Consider the following 21,465-nt stretch of genomic DNA (forward strand, 5'->3'; position numbering starts at 1 on the left):
GCTCAATAGAGATTTGAGTATGGGGCGTGTTTCAACCGAACCAGGAGAAAAAATGCCTCATTGCTCAATTGGATAGACCTACAACCAATCAGAGCAACGTAGTATGTGACGTAGATTAAGCAACACACACTTGTTGTAGGAAAGACGGCAAAAACATCTTTTCTATCGATAAAAGCCTTTATCGCGTTCCTCTGTTCGTCTTTCAAAATGAATGCAATGTGGAGATCCTGTAGAACAGACTTGATGGCAGAATCTACACACCCTAGCTCTCCAGCAGCAGCCATGTTCAGCTCTTTAGTGACATACTCGATAATGTCCCTGTTGATCATCTGTCCATCATCGTATAAAGCCCGCCCTGGCAATCTGATTGGGTCGACCGATTCATGGTCGGGCATAATGATTTCCCAACTGAGCAGAGCCAGACCAAACTTCCCGACCAAAACTTTTATGGGCGGGGCTAAGTTCGGCTGGCACCCAGGCTAAGTATTTACTCCCTTTGGTGAAATATTCACTTTGCAAGTTGCCCTGTTGTCGTCTTTTTTAGGGATGTGTAATCAAACTTTCGAGCGTTTGTACCGCTTGGGCGCCATGTTTACTGTTGACTGCTAGCTGCACTGGACTCGCCACGCAACGTTGCGTGGTGACGTCATTCGCGCCCACTAGAATCGATAAGGGAATCGTTTGCAAAATCGCCAAACGATTCCAAGGAATTGAAACACTGGCAACGGGTTCTCGATTCCCATCCCTAACTGTGTGTAATCATTATATGGCATATAGTATCACAAAGGAAGCCATATCTGTCATTGTATCCATTGGAAAGGCTTACTGTGTATCCTTTGAAGATATGACAAACTGGCAGTAAGACCAAAGGTTAATGTTGAGTAAAAGAGTTAGTTCAATATTTTACATCATGGTTATTTTCTTTTTGTGTCCCTTTTTCATCCCACAGGAAGGAGCAGCAAAGGTCAGTAAAAGCAATGTCTGTATGGGAGCAGAGAGCCAACCAGCTGAGGAGGAAGAACCAGGCAAGCTGTGAGACTCTATACAATGAACTTGAGCCTGAGGAATCCTCAGCTCTCCACATCAGGCTTGACATGAAAACGCACTTAGACCGACCGCTGGTTGTTGAGCCTTGTGATGGGCTTTTGCTCAGTGGTCAACAGCATCATCACCGCAAGCCCTGCCGGTCAGAGGAACTTGAGAGTACTGCCGTCCCATATACAGTTTCCCACCACGTTCGCCATCACCAACACCACAAATACAGAGATTGGGTCAAAACAAAAGAGGAGACCAATGACAACAGTAACACTGGTAAGGATGGGAGACACCACGTCCATCACCACCGCTCCAAAGAACACGATTGCACCCTGAGCAAAGATGGGAAGAAAGAGAGGTCCCGCAGCAAAGAGGGAGGCAGGAGGTATCACCATCAGAGTTCGGTGGATGACACTGGACATGGGGTAGTCACAAGTGAGAAAGAGCACCGCCATCATCATTCGCATCGACTGTCCCGATGGGATGACGGGAAAGTGAACACTGGAGGAAGAGGAGAGCGAAGATCCCGCCACAAAGATGGACGAAACTGCAGAGGAGATAGTGGAGCCAATGGAGAGAAGAGGAGGCATCGCACTCATGGATCCAGGGGCCAGTCCACAGTTGAAGAAGAGGCATCCAATGAGAGAGAGATCCTCCACCATCACAGGTAAAAACAAATAGAAAAACCTCCAGTGATTGCTCTTTAAACAGTAAAACTGTTGTTTTACACTAATGGTCAGCTTTTCACATTTGTTTAATTATACTGTTTTTGGTTATTTTAAGATAAACATGACTATAGCTACTACAATTTTATCGAAATTGTTGTTTTCTTCATCCAGATATTTAATGCAATTATCAAATCAATATTACTTGTGGACTAGGGTGTGGCCTATACAGCAAATGCGATCTTGGGGGAAACCCTGAGGGATGAAACATTGATGATAAATTTCAATGCATATGGAGCTGGAGCATATTTTCTCAATTCTATTTAATGTTTCGGTGTTTTTTGTGATGTGCAAACATTTCTCTACAAGTCTTTTACAATGCAGGAATGGGCAATTTTATCGATTAATTCAATTTGATATTTAAAATCAATCATTCAAAAGAACATGTATTTTCTCTTTAACTTCCACTTTGACTGAATACAAGTCATGTTTTATTAGTTTTGTTACAAATTAAGGTAGATGATCTACTTTTGTTAGCACATCCCATCTAGCATAATAAATATAAAAGTGTTATCATAAACTGAGACTTTTTTGCCATGGGGAGGCACTTTTATTTTAAGATAAGTTTGAAGGTGCGCTTTGTTGCTGTCTGAGACAATGTCACTGGATTTAAAGAAAGTTTGGTTGGGACTGTTTTCTTGGCTTGTGTTTGGTTGCACGTTAAGCCCAAAGGGAAACTGAGATACATTTATTGATCCCAGAAGGGAATAATTCAGCTATTATTATTCTATCGTTGAAGTAAAAGCAAAACTTTCTTTTAATATTTTTTTTGTCATTTGTATTTTATTTTTCAAAGAAAAATACAAAAAAAAAAAATCAATTAAAAATGCTAATCAAGGTTACTAGGGAAGAAAAATCAAAGATGTTATTTCAGGCCAAATCACATAGCCCTGCCAGACAGCATCAGTTTAATTAAATTAAATAGAATTTAGTTTATTTATTTAGTGCCAAATCACAACAATGTCATCTCAAGGCACTCAAAGATACAATCCAATTCAAACCGATTAGAATCGAATTCATTATAATACAATTATAATCCAATCATATCCAATTGATTTAATTCCAAATGTGTCTAATTCATACATACAGAGCCAATTAAGGAAAAGTTGCGTTGCTAAGGAAGTCAGCCGACTGCACTGAAACTTCCCTTTGATCCAATCTCCCGTCCTGAGCATGCACGAGGCAACTGTGGGAAGAAAAAACTTCTGGCAGAACCAGACTCAGGGAGGGTGGCCATCCGTCTCAACCAGATACATCAGTTATTTGATTCTTTTCAACTTATCTATACTATCTGTGAAGTTGATATGCTGCTACTCAGATTTAATTTGTGGGTATCATATGTGCATTTCATAAAGGGAAAGAAGAAACTGTGTAATTACAAAAAAATGAACAAAAACATAAAGTTCATTGCATTGTGATGAAATCACTAAAGATGTGTTTCTTTATTGTGTTTAACTTGGAAAGCACGAGGGAAAGGGTTCTAGTTCAGCGGGGCAGGAAGGGAGAAGTAAATTAAGCTTTTAATTGCAGGTAATGTGTCTGACAAGATGAATCTTTACTGGTCTCAATCTGAGAGAAAAGATGAGCTGTAATCTCATAGGAGGAGCAGCTCTATAGCTGTGCTTCAAACCATCCTCATTCAATGTAAATACAGTTGCTTTCAACACTTAAGAAAAAAGGGGGGAAATTAAATAGGTTCTCTCCGACGAGTTGATGTCAGCTTGAGTATGTAAGTACCTGTCTGTTGTATTCTCTATTCCACTCTATGTATGTGCATGCTGTTTAATGTGTCTTTTTTTTTTACCTGTTGTACACTCAACAGAGCAATACAGTTGGAACAGGGCCAATGAAACATGCAAATTTACATATGCAGTAGAAAACAGAAACAGAGCAGCTTTTTAGACTGTGCTGAAATAAAACGGCTAGGAGATAGATAAGTTGGTCAATAATGATTAGAAAAACGTTGTTTTGATATTGCCAGTTCTGATAAGTGAGCCCCATCCTGTACGTTGGCTGGATTTCTTTCTTAGGTTTGCTATGAAACCTTGCAGTTCCAAGATTGATATGCTCAGTCATGTTCAGTCCTCTATCCTAAAAATAAAATTCATTAAAATTATACCACATGGACCTATAAATGATATCAAAAACTTGATTTTCACCAGAGGTGTTCCGTAAATGTTATTTATATACAATTTTATGTGGGCAAGCTCTTAAGTTCCTTTCAGATAGGGATGTCATTTCATTAATCTAGCAGTAACTGAATATGTTTGCTTTATGGTTAATAAGCTGTCTGATGCCTTTCAGTAAAATGTTTTTAACATTAAGATCAGATTTATTGGTCATGCATACAAAAGAAATTTGTCCTCCGCTTTTAACCCATCCAGGTTGGCACCTGTTGACACACACATGCACAGGGTCACACACTCAGAGACAGATGCCAACCTGGAGCGGTGGGCAGCCATTCACAGAGCCCGGGGAGCATGGGCGTACGGTGCCTTGCTCAAGGGCACCTCGGCCGTGACAAGGAGGTGGACTGACACCCCTCCAGCTGTCAGTTTCACCAATCTTTTTGAGTGGCGAGAGTGGGAATCGAATCTGCCAACCTTCCGGTTATTGGACGACCAACTCTAACCACTGAGCCACGGCGGTTTTAACCATGTAAAACATTATTGTACTAAGGTGTAACTGTCAACACTAAACTTTCCTGTTTTATGATTTTTCCCTCTAATGAAGCCATGAAAAACTTTAACATAAAGGTGCTCCATTTCTGAATGATAGTGTTGCTTAAACAGACTTATTAATCAATCCCAAATGTAAAAGAAGCTTAATTTACATCCAGTAACACTGATTAAGTATCTTGATATGTGGCAGCATCAACAGTACTTTGAAGGCGTTATGACTTAAAATTAAAATTTGTGATGTATATGTACCAATAGGGAAATTGTTGTTCATTTCCATTTAACTATGTGAGTCCTCCCCAAATATTTGCTGAACTGGCTCCATGTAGCCTAGAGCAACTTTCTAAAAATCTTGATTTTTTTTTTTTTTTTTTCCTTGCATGATTTACTTAAAATTATTGTTTTTGAGTCATATACAAGCTACCATTGTAGACTATCTCAATTCAGGGATATTTGTTTGTATGCATTTGGGAGACGCTTTTATCCAAAGCGACTTACACACATATCGTAGGCAGGTAGGGTAAGAGGGTCTTGCCTAAGGACCCCTACTGGAGGTAGTACATTTTCATGCAAGGGTGTCAGGATTTGAACCCAGGTCACCCACATGAAAGGTGGCAATATATTAAAATATTATATGCACATTAAAGCATTCTCATCACTCAAAGGTAAAGAGCATAGTGTTGATTATCTTGTAACAACAGCATGTTTAGGATATTTTAAAAAGTAAGTCAAAAAGCTTAGGTTGTGTGTTTTTGACAAAGCCCTTATGGTTATGACTAGATGACAGTGGTATAAAAAAAGCAAAATCATAGTTGGTTCCCTTATCCATCGGCAACAGATATTGGGAATGTACTTTAATGTCAATGTGTAAGACGCCACATTTGCTCTTTGAACAGGTTTGGTGACTCAGCCGGGGAGTCCTTTGCCATCTCCCCTCAGCAGGGCTCGGTGAGGACCAGCTGGTCACCTGTCCATCAAGAGGACTCAGACAACCAGAGGAATGTCAGACGAACTGGCCCAACCTCCATCCATGTCCCACCTGTGACAATCCCCTCCCCACCTGGAGGGACCAGTCTCGTACAAAGTTAGTACTATCTAATGCCTTCATAATGTACACTGAATATAACTGAAATATTTTTTATTGCAGCTGATAGACCCATGGTAGTTTGTTCATAGCTACTGAAAGTATAAGCATTTAAATTTATTTTGTACAGGCTTGTTGAATCTAACGTTATTCTTTGAACAATCACACCAGGAAACAATACTCGAATGCATATATATATATAACCATGGAAAAAAAATTATACCTGATTTCAAGTCTGAAGTTTCACATACCAGGGAAATATCTTCTGATCCTTACCAGATCTTACATTTAAATACAGCCTTAGATTAACAGAATCACATGGCCATATTATGCTGTTTAAATTCCATTCTGCCATGTCTGTGATAATTGCTCTTTCCAGTGAATAGTACTGATGCTGAAACAATGCCCATGAATGAGAAGACCTTAGAGGATCTATGTAAAAGTGGACCTAAACCCATCCTGCCTTACAGTTCCATGTTCATCTTTGGACAGACCAATCCGTAAGTGACATTAGCTTCCTTCATCCATCTGTTAATTTCCTTGTAGGATTTCAAACATGCTGTGGATATATGACAATAGCCAGAGGCTGTCCTGGCTAGATTTACGCCCTGGGCAAAAAAAGACTTACCCCGCCACCAACACAACAACATATTATATTATTTGTATTATTTCATTATATATAATCTTAAATACAAAAGGGTACAAAAAGACTGAGAAAAAACACGATAAAGAAATTAAATACAGTATATAAATATCAATCACAAATCCTTAAATAATCTAAAAATCCTAAAAATAACCGTTAGCCAATGTCTTCTTGAAATACTGGTGATGGCAACTTCTTCCATCCAACTCGTTCCTGGGGAAACCAAAGTCAGCAGGTACCTCACTTGGTCCTCTGCAAACCAGCTGTGTCCGAATTCTGTCAGTCAGAACTGAAGGCCAGTTAGCAGGGTCAGGAGACAGGAGCTTATCACAGCTCACTAAGCTGAAGCCCTGTACGGAACCCCAGTCCAATGCAAGGCTAACGGAAATGGACAGAAAGTAAAAAGAAAAAGTGTCTTTGAAAAAAGGGCAAATTTAATTCTGATGACATGATAAAAAGCTCTGTGGTTACTTCCCAGTGTTCCTCATTACAGTTTCTAAAGCCAGTATTACTGTTGCACCCTTAAAACAACAGTACTCTCCCTTCTGTTCTGCAACTTTATTTTCCCTGCACTGCATGTATGTTTTGATGTCAGCTGTTACCGAAGCACCCAGCCTATATACATGAAATATGTTGTCAATAAAAAAAAAAGTCACATCTTCCTGCTGCCTGTAGAACAGTTAACCAGAGCAGAACAATGGACATTTCACCTTAAGGTATGAAAAAAAAAATACAATAAAATAAACTGAAATTAAAATATATGTCTTTGATAACACGTTATCATTTAATATTCAATTAAATATATTATGCCCCAAATATTTCTAGGTCGCAACACTAATAATACTCCAGAAAAGTGCAAAGCAGAAAAACAAAGTTTTTTATTTTCGGTCACTTGATGCATCAACGCTGATATTAAACCCATGAAACAAGCAAAATGAGTCAAAAACAGACGTGTTTGGAATTTTGAAGAGCGTTAGGCAACCCAGTCTCCCAGAAAAACATGTAATAGCTACGTTGGTCCACAAGGGAAAACGTGGTATTGTCACAATTTGGCCCCCAAAATTGTGACAATACCACGTTTTATTTGGCCTATTCATTTACATTGCTTCGCAACCAGGTCACGTGACTATCAAATTTCCCTCAGGAAAATAGCCGACTGTCAACCTTTTTTCTGTGAAAAACATAACATTATAAGAAAGCATCTGCATTTGTATGCATTTCGATGGCATTTCTAGCGAGAACAATGCATAATATTTTCAGAATCTTCGCAGATGCTTTCTTAAAATGTTACGTTTTTCACAGAAAAAAGGTTGACAGTCGGCCATTTTCCTTTTTTAGCTGAGGGAAACTTGATAGTCACGTGACCTGGTTGCGAAGCATCCATCCATCCATCCATTATCTTCCGCTGGTCTGGGGATCAGGTCGCGGGGGCAGCAGCTTGAGCAGAGAGACCCAGACGTCCCTGTCCCCGGCCACTTCCTCCAGCTCTTCTGGGGGGACCCCGAGGCGTTCCCAGGCCAGCCGAGAAACATAGTCTCTCCAACGTGTCCTGGGTCTTCCCTGGGGCCTCCTCCCAGTGGGACGGGCCCGGAACACCTCACCAGGGAGGCGTCCAGGAGGCATTCTCACCAGATGCCCGAGCCACCACATCTGACTCCTCTCGATGCGGAGGAGCAGCGGTTCTACTCCGTGCCCCTCCCGGATGACCGAGCTTCTCACCCTATCTCTAAGGGAGAACCCAGACACCCTGCGGAGGAAACTCATTTCGGCCGCTTGTATTCGCGATCTCGTTCTTTCGGTCACTACCCACAGCTCGTGACCATAGGTGAGGGTAGGAACATAGATTGACCGGTAAATCGAGAGCTTCGCCTTCTGGCTCAGCTCCTTCTTCACCACGACGGGCCGGTGCAGAGCCCGCATCACTGCAGACGCCGCACTGATCTGTCTGTAAATCTCCTGTTCCATTCGTCCCTCACTCCTGAACAAGACCCGAGATACTTGAACTCCTCCACTTGGGGATGGATCTCATTCCCGACCCGGAGAGGGCATTCCACCCTTTTCCGGCCGAAGATGATGGTCTGGGATTTGGAGGTGCTGATTCTCATCCCAGCCGCTTCACACTAGGCTGCGAACCGCTCCAGTGAGAGCTGAAGGTCACAGCCCGACTACGCTAACAGAACCACATCGTCCGCAAAAAGCAGAGACTCGATTCTGAGGTCGCCAAACCGGACCCCCTCAACGCCCTGGCTGCGCCTAGAAATTCTGTCAATAAAAATTATGAACAAAAATCGCTGACAAAGGGCAGCCCTGACAGAGTCCAACCCTCACAGGAAACATGTCCGACTTACTGCCGGCAATGTGGACCAAACTCTGATACCGGTCATACAGAGACCGAACAGCCCATATCAAGGAGTCCGGCACTCCATACTCCCGGAGCACCCCCCACAAGAATCCCCGAGGGACACGGTCGAACGCCTTCTCCAAGTCCACAAAACACATGTAGACCGGTTGGGCGAACTCCCATGCTCCCTCCAGGATCCTGCCGAGGGTATAGAGCTGGTCCACTGTTCCACGGCCAGGACGAAAACCACACTGCACCTCCTGTATTATTTTATTTTGTAGTATTTATCCGCCACACCTGAAAGGCCGGTCCGTGAAAATATTGTCTGACATTAAACCGGTTCATGGAGCAAAAAAGGTTGGAGACCGATGCCGTATTGAACTCAAACGAAGCCAACACGCACATAAAAAAACCCACAAACACAAATTTTGATATGAACGTAAGAGCCGCATGAAACCAGACAAAGAGTGGCTCGGGAGCCGCGGGTTGGCCACCCCTGTATTAGGGGCTTTCAGTATAATGGAAACTAGCACTTGATGCACCTAAGTAAAGAGAGTAATTGTTCTTTGTTAAACGCTTTTTATGCATTTTATGTACAATTGCACGCTCAAACCTGTCGTTTTCAATGTTTTCATGAACTTTCATGTTTGTATTTGTAAATAACTAGGCAGGAAATGACAGCAACTGCTTCATGATCTTTGTCTCTCTTTTCTCAGGGTAAGGCGGTTATGTCACTACATTGTAACTCTGAGGTATTTTGAGATGTCCATTCTGGTTGTCATTGCAATGAGCAGCATTGCTCTTGCAGCAGAGGACCCCGTCTGGACAAATGCCCCTCGCAACAATGTGAGACACACAGTGCATGCAAACCAAACACATAAATACATAAAACACTCACAATACTCAAACATACAAGTATGAAGAGGTTAGTTTTTCTGAATTATTTTCTTAATAGTGTGAGAATTGCCCAGCCTGGTAAATGAGCCAGTTAGAAAATGAGAAAATCAACATCTCTCTTTAGTAGTTTATCATCTGGTGCTCCATGTTAATACATCTGGGGCCTCATGTACAAAGACTTGTGTGGATTTCCTACTGACACATGGCGTACGCTCAAACCCAAATGCCCTCCAACGTACAAAAATATCCGGATGTATGAATCTGTGCGCACGCATCAATCCAAGCACATTTCCTTTGTACATCCCAATCAACGTGGAATTGAGCGCACATGTCGGAGCACCCGACTCCTCCCTGTCCACGCCCCTACTTAAATATGAAAATCACATTTAAATGAGCCCTGCACCTGCGATTCCCCTCTCTGCACGATCAGAAAATAAAGAAAAAACAATGAATAAGACGGAAAAAGAGGAGAACCTCACGGAAAGCGAGATGTCGGTGCTACTTTCTGAAGTGGAGGAGCGCAAAAATGTGTTCTTTGGCACGCTGTCCTCCGACATAAGCAGCAAACGCAACAGGAGTGGGTGGGAGAGCCTGTACGAGGTTGTCAATGCTGTGAGGTCTGAGAAGCGCACACAAGCAGAGGTGAAGAAGAAGTGGTCCGACATTAAGGTGGATGTGAAGCGGAGACTGGCTGCCCACCGCCGCAGTGTGGCCAAAACAGGCGGGTGGGGGGGAGTGACCGACTGTTTGAACAGAGAGTCGGGGCAACAATGGGTGACACTGCTCTCTCATGGGGTGGTGGGAGCACATGTGGGTGACTCTGATTACCCCCAAGGTAAATACCGATGTGTTTGTGTAACTCACAACAACGTGTTCCTACAGTAACGTGCAGAAGTGCGCCGGGGAAAAGGTGAGGCTGATTCAGACATTTCACACTTTACGCACGGGGTTATTAACATTTGCCCACAGAGACCATCAGGGGCTTGTTAGAAAGATCTTAAGCTGAAGTTTAACCAGCAAAAAACAGCAAGAAACTAACTTTAACCACCGACTATGATGCTGTGAAGATGGGATAGAAATTGGGGGCGCACATACTCAATGCACGTCACAGGGAATAATATTAGGACAATTACACAATAAAGTTACTCACCAAGAAGCCAACCATCACGCACAGTGCCACCTTGTAGCCTGTTCCCAACAATGCTGTTACTCAGAATGTATGAATCGTGCGTTGAACCAGGCCACCTCGCCACAATGTTGGTTAATTGCATTTACGTATCACATATAATCTGTACATCGATCGAATGAAAATGTTTCCTGTTAACATACAAATTCATCAAGCGATTTATAGCAATGTGTGTGCAGTCGATAGCTCCGATTACAAAACAGACTCTCGCTTCAAATTGAGCTTTAATGTTGGCCTGTTCATTTTTGAGGGCCTCCACTTCAGAAAGTAGCACCGACATCTCGCTTTCCGTGAAGTTCTTCTTTTTTCCCGTCTCACTCATTCTTTTTTCTTTATTTCATTTAAATATGATTTGCATATTTAAGTAGGGGCGTGGACAGGGAGGAGTCGGGTACTCCAACATGTGCGCTCAATTCCACGTTGATTGGGATGTACAAAGGAAATGTGCTTGGATTCATGCGTGCGCACAGATTCACACATCCGGATATTGTTGTGCGTAGGAGGGCATTTGGGTTTGAGCGTACGCCATGTTTCAGTAGGAAATCCACGCAAGTCTTTGTACGTGAGGCCCCTGGGCTTTTGGTAAAGAACTTCACGCAATTCCTTAAAAAAGGGGGCATGAATTAGAGTGAAATACACATTTCTTTTATATTGAATAATATCTCCATTTTTTTTTTCTGTGTCAGTACTACTCTAATCCAGTCTCTCTTTTGTAGGTGCTCAAATATCTGGACTACGTTTTCACTGGTGTTTTCACTTTTGAATTGGTGATCAAAGTAAGCACAACTAACCTTCTAATTTCATTGTCTTTCACTGAACTTTTCCTTCTCAAAGCTACACTACATTTTTTTGTTGTTGTCTCTTTATGACCTTCTTTGTTCATCGCATATATCATGCTATACAATAAAATGCTGTCTTATTCTTGTTAAGACCATTAACATTATTTTGCTTCTGGGGGTGTTTCTTTTGTCAACCTCTCAAGCTTGACAACAAATTCCAATGTATAGCTGTGCAATTACATGGTTTCGATGGAGGTTTGTTTTCACAAAAGTAGCAATGCATCCAACAACTGTGAGGAGACTCAAAGACCAAAAAAGGGTCTTGTACTCCAGTAGTGCTTTAAAAACATTTTCTTAATAGAATAAATTAGGTCAATGACAGGAAAAAAACAAAAGTCCAGACAGTTGAAACAAATTCATGAGGACCTATTTGATATTTTTCTCTTATATATATATATATATATATATATATAGTTAAATAGGGTTTAATTTGTTTCTATTTCCTCTGGATTTTGTTTACAGTTGATAAATTATTTATAATTACCATGTGCAACATAGCCTCCTCCGCCACCTGCCGATAACATTATACAGCCTTGTGTATCCACTTTAAACCGGTATTTTCTCTTAGGCAACATTTCCAAAGTTGTTGCTTCAAAGTCAATATGCAATTGCCACAGCTCATTGACTATCTTAGAGTGATAGTTGTGGTGTATTGAGGTTTTCTGGCTTTATTAATGTCCCTGTATTGAGAATCCTCTATATTTAAAATTTAAAAACATTTACTTTACATTAATAAAGCTTCCCTTGGCATAGCAAATATGTTTGGCATAAACGGTATTCAGATTACAATTCCTCTGTCATAATGCTGGACAGGACAAGGGGTAAAAAAATTTTTATGAAACATCTTATGTTATCATGTCTTAAGCTGTCTGTCACTAATTATTCTAACAATATTTTTTTTTATCCATTTCATGTCTTCAGACCAGGGACGTTGCTAGGCATACAGCTGTACAGGGGCCTAGGCCCCCCAGAACCCCACCACCAACACTGCCTTACTGTAAACAGAAAATGAGCCTGTACTGGATGTATAAGAACATTTATTCAAATTTGCACGAACCTCAACAGGTTTAACAGAGCTATAGGCTACCGACCAATATTTCGGTCCAGGTACTGAACATGTTTTAATCTTACTGTAGCACAGTCAATAAATACTTCTACAAGAGGCAATATTGCAAAATAAAAAGTCAAAATCTTAAATTAAGAGTAGCTGATATGGTCTGATAAGTTATTCCCCTGATTGAGTAGCCTTTCAAACTAGCCTTCCCACATTTTACCCATTTATAATGCCTAAGATAGTTTAGTAAATAGGCTATAATAGGCAGAATAGGATATTGTCTTGCGTTTTTCATATGCCATGGAACCAGACACTGTTTAAGCCTAAATGCAAACATTGTGTATTTGGCGTAAGAAATTACAGTGGCCTATAGGTAGGCATGGGCGTCGACACAACAGAGAAAACAAATCTCTCATCTTCCCCCACTTCATGTTCTGTTCTCCTTGTTGCTTCTGACTTTGTAAGAATTTTCTTATGTCCATGACCACGATGCCGACAATCCATCAATGTGTAGTGGTTCATATAGCCTACTACGCTTCAGTTGGCAAATTGTGGGCTACTATCTGCTGATAAATATGACGTGTGGGCCGCAGTATCTTGCCTTCCATCTCTGATTTTGCGCGATACGCGTCACACACGGTCCATACGCTGAACATGCACAGACGCACCCAATGCCTGCGAATACAACCTCTTCACTTCACTCTTTGGTAGACCTATGCAGCATTGGCTAAAGTAGGTTACATGGTTGAAATAGGGAAAATCGTGCCTATGTTATCCTTCCATGGCACAGTCGTAGCATAGTCTGAAGGATGTATATGGGAATTTTCACAGGGGCTCAACGCATGTTTACAGGGGCACGTGCCCCGGTAAAAAGTGTCTAGTGACGTGACACTGAGACAGACATTGAAATTTTATTTTGAAATAATAATTATGTCCTACTTTTGTATTTTTTTATGTAATTTTATTGTTAATAAATTATATTTATCAATGGTAATGATTGTATATGATTTAAAGTAATCACTATACAAGGTATGCAATCATACCTACCCAGTACAAACCTGACAACAGTACACACAATCATGATAACACAATCATAGTCATTTTAAATTACCAGAATTTAATAAAATACAACTAAATAAAAAAGCATAAAGTAGAATCACAAAAGAGATGAAAACATGTTGTCTTTGTCGTAGATGGTAGACCTGGGCCTGCTGCTTCATCCTGGATCCTACTTCAGAGACCTGTGGAACATTCTGGATTTCATAGTGGTCAGTGGGGCGCTGGTGGCATTTGCATTTTCGTAAGTTCACAGATTCCTCCTTTTTTGTCACAAAATGAAGTATCTGCTTTTTGCAGATGTTAATCCTGACAATCAGATTTTGATTAATCTTTTGTGTCATATATAATATACAGCTGTATCAAACTTCACTCTGGTTGGAACAAATGTTCATTAAAATTAAAAAGTTATATTTTTACTTATATTGATGGACTGACAGCAGTCCCCCCATGCTCCCAGGATCCTGTTTTTGGCTGCCCACCACTCCAGTGAATGGCATCTGTCTCCATGAGTGTGTGACCGTGTGTATGTGTGTTCAACAGGCGCCAACCTGGATGGGTCAAATGCGGAATAGTAATTTCGTGTTAACATTCGTGTGTACGTGACAATAAAGTAATCTTAATCACAGAAATGTTCTAATTGAAACTAACCATGTTTGTTATATGTGTGCGACCATACACATACACGTGTGTGTGTATGTCTGAATGCACACAAGCACCCCACACAAGCAAGGAATCAGTAACTAAAGGCTATCTTCCCGGAAGAAAGCAAATTAGAAATTGGAAGGTTTAAAGTGAAAGTCTTAATCAATTCTTTAGAAGTGAGAAGTGTCGGCATGGGTGTGTGCCTGGGTGTGTGTGGGTGTGTGCGCGTGAATGTGAACTCATTACCGAGTAAATCTGAGTGCTTTGGTGCTTATTGACTTCAAATTTTTCCTGTTTCTGTCTCGGGATCTCTCTGAAGGAGCTTCATGGGGTAATGTCTCCTCTTCCTATCTCATCGTGCCTGTCCATACCATTAACTGTATGTATGTGAAAAAGAAAACATACATGACTTCCACTGCAAAAACAAGTAATTTCCTCACATATTCAGTCTTACTTTTCAGAAAATACCTTTGCAATTAGATGAAGAATACAGAATACCATTTCTGTCATTAAAACAAAAATATGTTCTATGGGTAAACCAAGACCAAAGTCACTTTCTCACATACTACAGATCTGCACAAAATTTGAATTGGTTTTGTTCCGAAGTGAATGTTGATCATATAATGTAATGACCGAAGAACAAAGCATAGCTTTCATTTTCACTTTCATACTTCTCTCAAAACATAGATAAAATCAATAAACAAATTTTTCCTCTTAATGTTTTCCATTTTTGACAACATTATCAACCTGCTAGTTGCTGATTTGACCAATGCAATAGACTAGAAATAACCTTTGTAGTTGGTATTTGCAAGAAGGGAAACAGAGCTATTCAATATTGCTGCTATCTTTCAGCTGCATTAGTATTGCTGTTTTCATTAAAATAAAAAAATGAAAGATCACACACACATTCTTCTAAGCTTACTTGTATGTTGAAAACCATTAGGCATTTTACATGGAAGAGCTTAAGAGCTACTGAATGTTTCACTGATGTTCCTCAATTTTACTTGTGCTTCAGATCATTTTACATTTCATAGAGGGATCAGAATTAAATTTACACAATTCTACATTTTATGGCTTCATATATATTTGTATGTGCATACAAAAAAATCTTCTCTGGAAAATGAGCCATCATCTGAGAATGACAAATGTAAAACCATATTTTGTTTCAATGCTGTCCTGCTGTTCTCAGGCTGTCCAATGTTACCTTTCTTAAACCACAAATATTAGTTAAATTGAATTTTTATCTTAAAGCTTCTGTCAGTGTTTACTAGAAAACTTTGCTTCTGCGTGGTGCAGAATTGCTGAGTCTACTCAGAAAGTGAACTCAGAATTAAAAGATACATTCCAATTAACTTTTTTGTTCTGTAAGCCATGTGGTATATGAAGTGAAATTGCTTGCGAGGATGTGTGTTTTTTGCAGTGTGAAATGTTATGCCTGAGAAACACACTCATCTCGTCATCCATCTAAGATCTTCTTGTACTTACCCCTTATTGTTGCGTTGTTAAAGATCTTTTCTCCATGTAGTCCTTTTCTATAGAGGGAACTGTCATCTGCTGGTTAATTATCCTTAATGTCCCTATGCCTCTGAAAAGAGATGTCCTTATTAGCATGTTGCTCTGCTATAGCTTTGCTTGGACTGGATTTATACAACCACTTTCACATTCTCTATTATTAATTGAGTAGAGACTTGCCAAAGCAAAGGGCATGAGTGGATGTCAGGGAGCATTGACCCCCTCTATGATCCCAGCATGCACATTAGACAGACTTTATAACGTGTACTGTTGACTATGGGTGTTTCATAAAGTAACCTATGACCATACCATGTTCACACATGTTTGTTCTGTGTGCACTGCTTTAGCTGTGTCTTTCCGATTCAGCATGATACTTTAGATGAGATTATGTTCATATGGTTTGGTTCCATGCCTGTGCTGAATAGCATCCATGAATTCTTGATTCAGGAGTTAAAGGAGAAGTTAGTTTTTTTAAAACCTGGACCTTATTTCTGGCGTAAAATACATTCATCTACTCACCGATAACAGTTTGGTGAAAGTCGGGGTCCTATTTAGTTCAGCGTATATCCATATAATTGGAGTGAACGGGGGCATCGGCTGATGCTCCTATATATTGATATACGCGGATCTAAATATCGTCCACAGGACGCCGACTTTCACCAAAATGTTATCGGTGAGTGCAACTTCTCCTTTAAATTAATGTACAATGCATTTAAAAATGAATGACCTCCATAGACCCAGTATTGAAAATTAAATACTTCAGACCTTATGAAATTTTACAAGTTAACCTACCATCCACAACAGCATCCATGCTGTACTTTTGTCTTTATTTCTTTAAAATTGATTTATCATATTATAAACAGTTAGTAAAAGATACAAACTGAAACAGAAAACACATCAGATAAAAGCCAAAAAATATATCTTAGAAATAAAATCTTAATTCATATTTAAGATATGGTGTTTCATTTACAATACATTTAATATTTTCAGAAATTTGATTTATCAAATAGCTGTTTTTGTTAACATCAAAAGTTAGCATAATATTGTCTTGGACTTTTTATTTGGATTGTGAAAGCCAAGCATCACCCCTTGGGGCTTTTAGAGAGGTGAGTGGCATGATGGTTCTTAGTACTGTTATTTCCAGTGTCTGTCACCTCACAGACACATCTCAGGCCTTCTGAGAATGGATATTCAGCAGTTTCATATAGGCCAGTAGATGCCGAATGTAACCAATTAACTTGGAGAGAGCTACTTAGTTAAAGACAATACAGTTTTACTGGTTAGATTTAGTCACTAAAACTATTTGGTTGGGGTTTGAAATCAAAATTACCGGGTTAAGGTAAGGAATTATCAGAATTTTGGATAAAGCACATTCTTTCACTATGCTGCCTGAATGCCATTTAGTTAGTTGCATGGTTGACATATCAAGTCATGACATGACATAAGATGACCTTTCAAGTCATGAACCACTATGTAAAGCAGGTACTATTGGCCCAAATACATGACAAGATTCTCAACTGACAACACCCATAGAATAGAATGATGACAAGATATTCTGGAGGATTCATATATGCTTTTTCTAATTCAAACTAAAACAATAATTTCACCTTTCAGAACACAGGAGTTTCTTGTCTATAATGGCCTATTTTTTAATAGGTTATGGGGATCCCAAGTAACCTTTTAAAACATCAACTACACCCAATAAAATATTAATTTAGCAATTAAGTCAGCATAAATTCAGGATTTTCAGAATTCTGCAAAGTAAAATATTTTTTTGTCAAAAAAAAGCCTAGGACCTTTCAAAAGGTATGTAATTTAGTAGCAGCAAAAAGTAGTGCCTGAAAGTTACAACTAAGTTTTGACCAAGGCCTTGTAGATCTTATATGAATGACAATTCATTATCTGCAATGTTTATTTTTCTCAGATTTTTTCAGAAACAGACGTCAGTGTACTGCAAAAGTCGTTTAAGTCTAAAGTCTAAACGAGGCTCTGGGCATGAGTAGAGAGGTCGGCAATTGGACCTTTCAACTCCATGGACTAGATCGCAAGCTCTAGTCCAAGTATGTGGCTTGGAGTCTTTTCTACAGGGTGACCCACTGGAAAGACAGCTTGATATATTGATGATCTATTTTCACACAAAGTTTGTTAAAAAATGAAAATGTTACTTAAATGTTACAATATATTGTACCTCACAACAATGACATTGCCAGCTACCGCCACAAAGAAATTCTAATCATCTGGGAAACTCTGCTGAACAGTGTCAATATAATGTATAATATGTATTGTAGTCAAGAAACTATTACAGTATATTCTTTTCAAATGAAACATGCTTCTTGCTCTAAAAAAAGCAAAAAAAGACACTTCTCATTCTGGTTTAAATGCCAGTCAAAGAAACATTGTGCAGGTGAGACAAGGAAACAACATAAAATAATCCAAATATCCTTAAAGAAAGGTTTAAAAGTACTTAACATACTGTATCTTGTTATTGACAATGCTCAGTTCAACACAGTATTTAAAGCTGAGCACAATAGAAGAAACACAACAGGCATTAACTAAAGTTACAATAGAACAGTAACCTTTATCTGTGTGTGCGGCCTGTGTGTGACATACTGATTAAAAGGCATGGTCCACACCATGATAGCTTGAAATAAGAATATTGCTGTTGTCTAATATTGACTTGTCTTTCTGGATTCATTGTCAAAAAAATTTTTAATAAGAATTTCACCTGTGGAATAAAAGTTGACCTTTGAAAAAGGATAATGTAATGCCAATCTAATAATGTTAATCTTAGTGAACTAGACATTTTAGTGTTAATGTTTTTCATTTAGTATATTATTTACTATTATAGTAAATAGTATTTCTATTATTTACTACTATATTATATATAATTTACTGTTATAATTTACAAGCATAATAATTATTTATTAATTATAATTTTGCTTTCTGTTTAATGGCTTTATTTGATTTAACTGCACTGAAGTGTATGAATATTTATTTCATAAAGTATGATTTATTTAATCAATACTGGACAAATCTCTGTTTGTATGATTCTTAAACGTAATGTCTTCATCAATGAGTGATTCTTCATTAGGTTAAACCAGTCTCAAATAAGCTATTTGCACAGGCTTTTTGGCTCCAGGTCAACACCACACTGGCAATAACAGAAAGGAAGTCCTGTTTGACTGTCAGTTGTTATCGCTCACCTTGCATGAATACAAAAGCTTGTTATGCCTGCAGTCCATTTTATCATGGAACTGTAACATCCTCATCAAAGCCAAATCTGTGACTCTCACCTGCTGGAACCAGCCTTTAAGCTCAGTTTGTAACTTTTTGGTGCATTTCCCATGTGATGCAGCAAACTGTTGAAGTGCCCTTAAAGTTAACTGCTGATTCTAGAAATAACTTCAGGGTTAAAATGATGTTTCATTAATTAATTCTGTCCTAAGAATTAATTTTGTTATTTAGGAAATCTTTTAAGGGCCTGGTTTTGCTAGTATTTTCTCTTAGTTTTCTGTTTTGGTTGAGTCTGCACCTACAGAACAAAAGCTAAGCAATTGCCTGTCGTAATTTATGTGTTATTTCAGAAAAAGACTGCCCACATCTAGCATTCAGCATCCAATAGCATGCAGTATTTTCTACTCATATGGCTTTCTGTACTCTAATTTAATCTGTTATGGAGCCTGGTTTTACTTAGACTCATTGTTTGCTACCAACCAAAGTTTATAAAGTTTTACATCTGTTTTCATTAATAGAAATAATATGGTGTTGTCATTTGATGCAAAAATGTGCTTTGTTTTGTTTGTGTGTGCAAAGCGTCCATAAATGTGCTGTACCTTGTTTTACCACTGTTTTCCCCCAAGTAGATCGCAACAAGGTGTAACCAGGTGGGGAACCCCCTTATGCCAAGCTTACCCCCATCATGATCCCTCTACCCTGTACCTATACCTCACCCCAACTCTCTTTCCCTCTCTAACTGCCATATTTCTTATGCTCAGATCACCCCCATTAATAAACTACTAAACCCATTTTCCAGTTAAACAAACTTGACATTGTCTGAGAGCTTTCAACTGTGAAAGCCGCCTCTGCCTACAAAACATTTTAACAGATTTAGCCATTTTATTCTGAAGTTTGTTTTTTTCTTGGCCACAAATACAACAAACAAAATTATCTAAATTCCGTGCATATATTTTAAAAGAGTAGCCAGCTCCAATAGTTGTGAATAAAAAGGATAAACAGATTGTCTACACTGATTTTCTTTCTTTTCTTGTTTTTTTTTCTTTTGTGTTGGTCAGTTTCTACTTTCTTGCCAGATTATAACATTTTATGGCCCACTTACACTGAATATCTATGCTTGTGTAATAAGTCATTCAGTTCAATAATAAGCATTTTGTGTTTGCTGACAAATGTCATGTGATTACATGATTAAAAATGTGAAGAAGAGTAGCAGAATAGAGAAAAGGATTTGCCTTTAGTGCACAAACAGTGGAGGCATTGTTGAATGTTGACCTTTTTGTCATATTTTCTGTAGGTGCCTAATTTGTAACTAGATGTGGGGTCTTTTTTGGGTTTGCGATATTAATAATGAAATTGATTGAGAAATATTGAGGAACTTAATGTTTTAAAGAAAGTTCTTGCTTGGCCAGTTCCTTCTCACTGGCATATCTGCAGTGACCTCGGGCCTGTACGATACAGGACTGGTGACTTAACGGGGTACATTCAGATTTAGCTGTGGATTTTCCGTATTACGATATATTTTCACAATTAGATTGAGGAAACTCAAAGAAAAACCTTGATAAAACCTTCGACAGAAGGTATAATATCATAATTAATATAAATTGGTCTCACAGGGCTACTCAGTAGTTTTCGCTTGAATTGACCACAGTTTTATGAAAGGAAACATCTGACAATGACTCAGTAAATTAGATGCCAAATATTTATTGAAAGATTAAACCAAAACGTGAACTTAATAAGAACTTAATTGGGCATGGAATATGTATTGAGGTAGAAAACAAGTAGTTGTAGATATTTATGTAGATTATGTAGATTTTTAGCCATATGGATATGAGCTATGGAAATGTTTCAAAAGAGCAAGAGAATGGAAAAAAATAAATCCCTGAGCTGAGTTAAAATTGGGGTCCTAATTCCAGAAGCTGTATATGGGTTTACGGTCAGCAACTTTGAAGTAATTAACGGCTTTAATGCTGCATCTTTAGACACCAACCATAACATTAAAAAGGAAAGGGATAGGATAGAGCCTACAGTTGGTTGATTTTGTTGTCCTTGTTCTGCACACACGCGCCCTTGCTGAAACGCTAGTCTGAGTACTACTGGTCGCTGGGAGTCAGGATGCTGATGAAGCTGGCACGAGGAGCTTCCTCCTCAGCCTCAGCTGCCTGGCTCCTTGAATAGGAGGTGGTTTGTCTGTCAGTTAGCTTCTTGGCCAAAAGGGGCCAAGCCCAGCTTCTGTAAAACAACCCTGCACCATAATCCCCCCTCCACCAACCTTTGCACTTGGCACAATGCAGTCAGACAAGTACCGTTGTCCTGGCAACCGCCAAACCAGACTCGTCCATCAGATTGGCAGATGGAGAAGCGTGACTCGTTACTCCAGAGAACGCGTCTCCACTGCTCTGAGTCCACTGCATCCGACACTTTGCATTGCCCTTGGTGATGTATGAATTGGATGCAGCTGCTCAGCCATGGAAATCCATTCCATAAGGCTCTCTACGCACTGTTCTTGAGCTCTGTCATTTTACCTAGCCGACCACTT

At 39.4% G+C, this 21,465-nt stretch overlaps 1 protein-coding gene across 10 annotated transcripts in view; it reads left to right on the forward strand.

The window, feature by feature from the left end:
• Positions 1-21,465, forward strand: part of cacna1ba (calcium channel, voltage-dependent, N type, alpha 1B subunit, a) — a 184,394-nt gene that overhangs the window by 117,611 nt on the left and 45,318 nt on the right. For all 10 annotated transcript variants that reach the window (XM_075468182.1, XM_075468188.1, XM_075468184.1 and 7 more), the window contains 6 exons: positions 950-1,702; positions 5,335-5,522; positions 5,902-6,022; positions 9,223-9,352; positions 11,306-11,365; positions 13,676-13,782. In XM_075468182.1, coding sequence (XP_075324297.1) covers positions 950-1,702; positions 5,335-5,522; positions 5,902-6,022; positions 9,223-9,352; positions 11,306-11,365; positions 13,676-13,782 — 1,359 coding nt within the window. The remainder of the gene's footprint in view (positions 1-949; positions 1,703-5,334; positions 5,523-5,901; positions 6,023-9,222; positions 9,353-11,305; positions 11,366-13,675; positions 13,783-21,465) is intronic.

Source organism: Odontesthes bonariensis, chromosome 6, assembly GCF_027942865.1.
Source record: "Odontesthes bonariensis isolate fOdoBon6 chromosome 6, fOdoBon6.hap1, whole genome shotgun sequence".
Lineage (NCBI taxonomy): Eukaryota > Metazoa > Chordata > Actinopteri > Atheriniformes > Atherinopsidae > Odontesthes > Odontesthes bonariensis.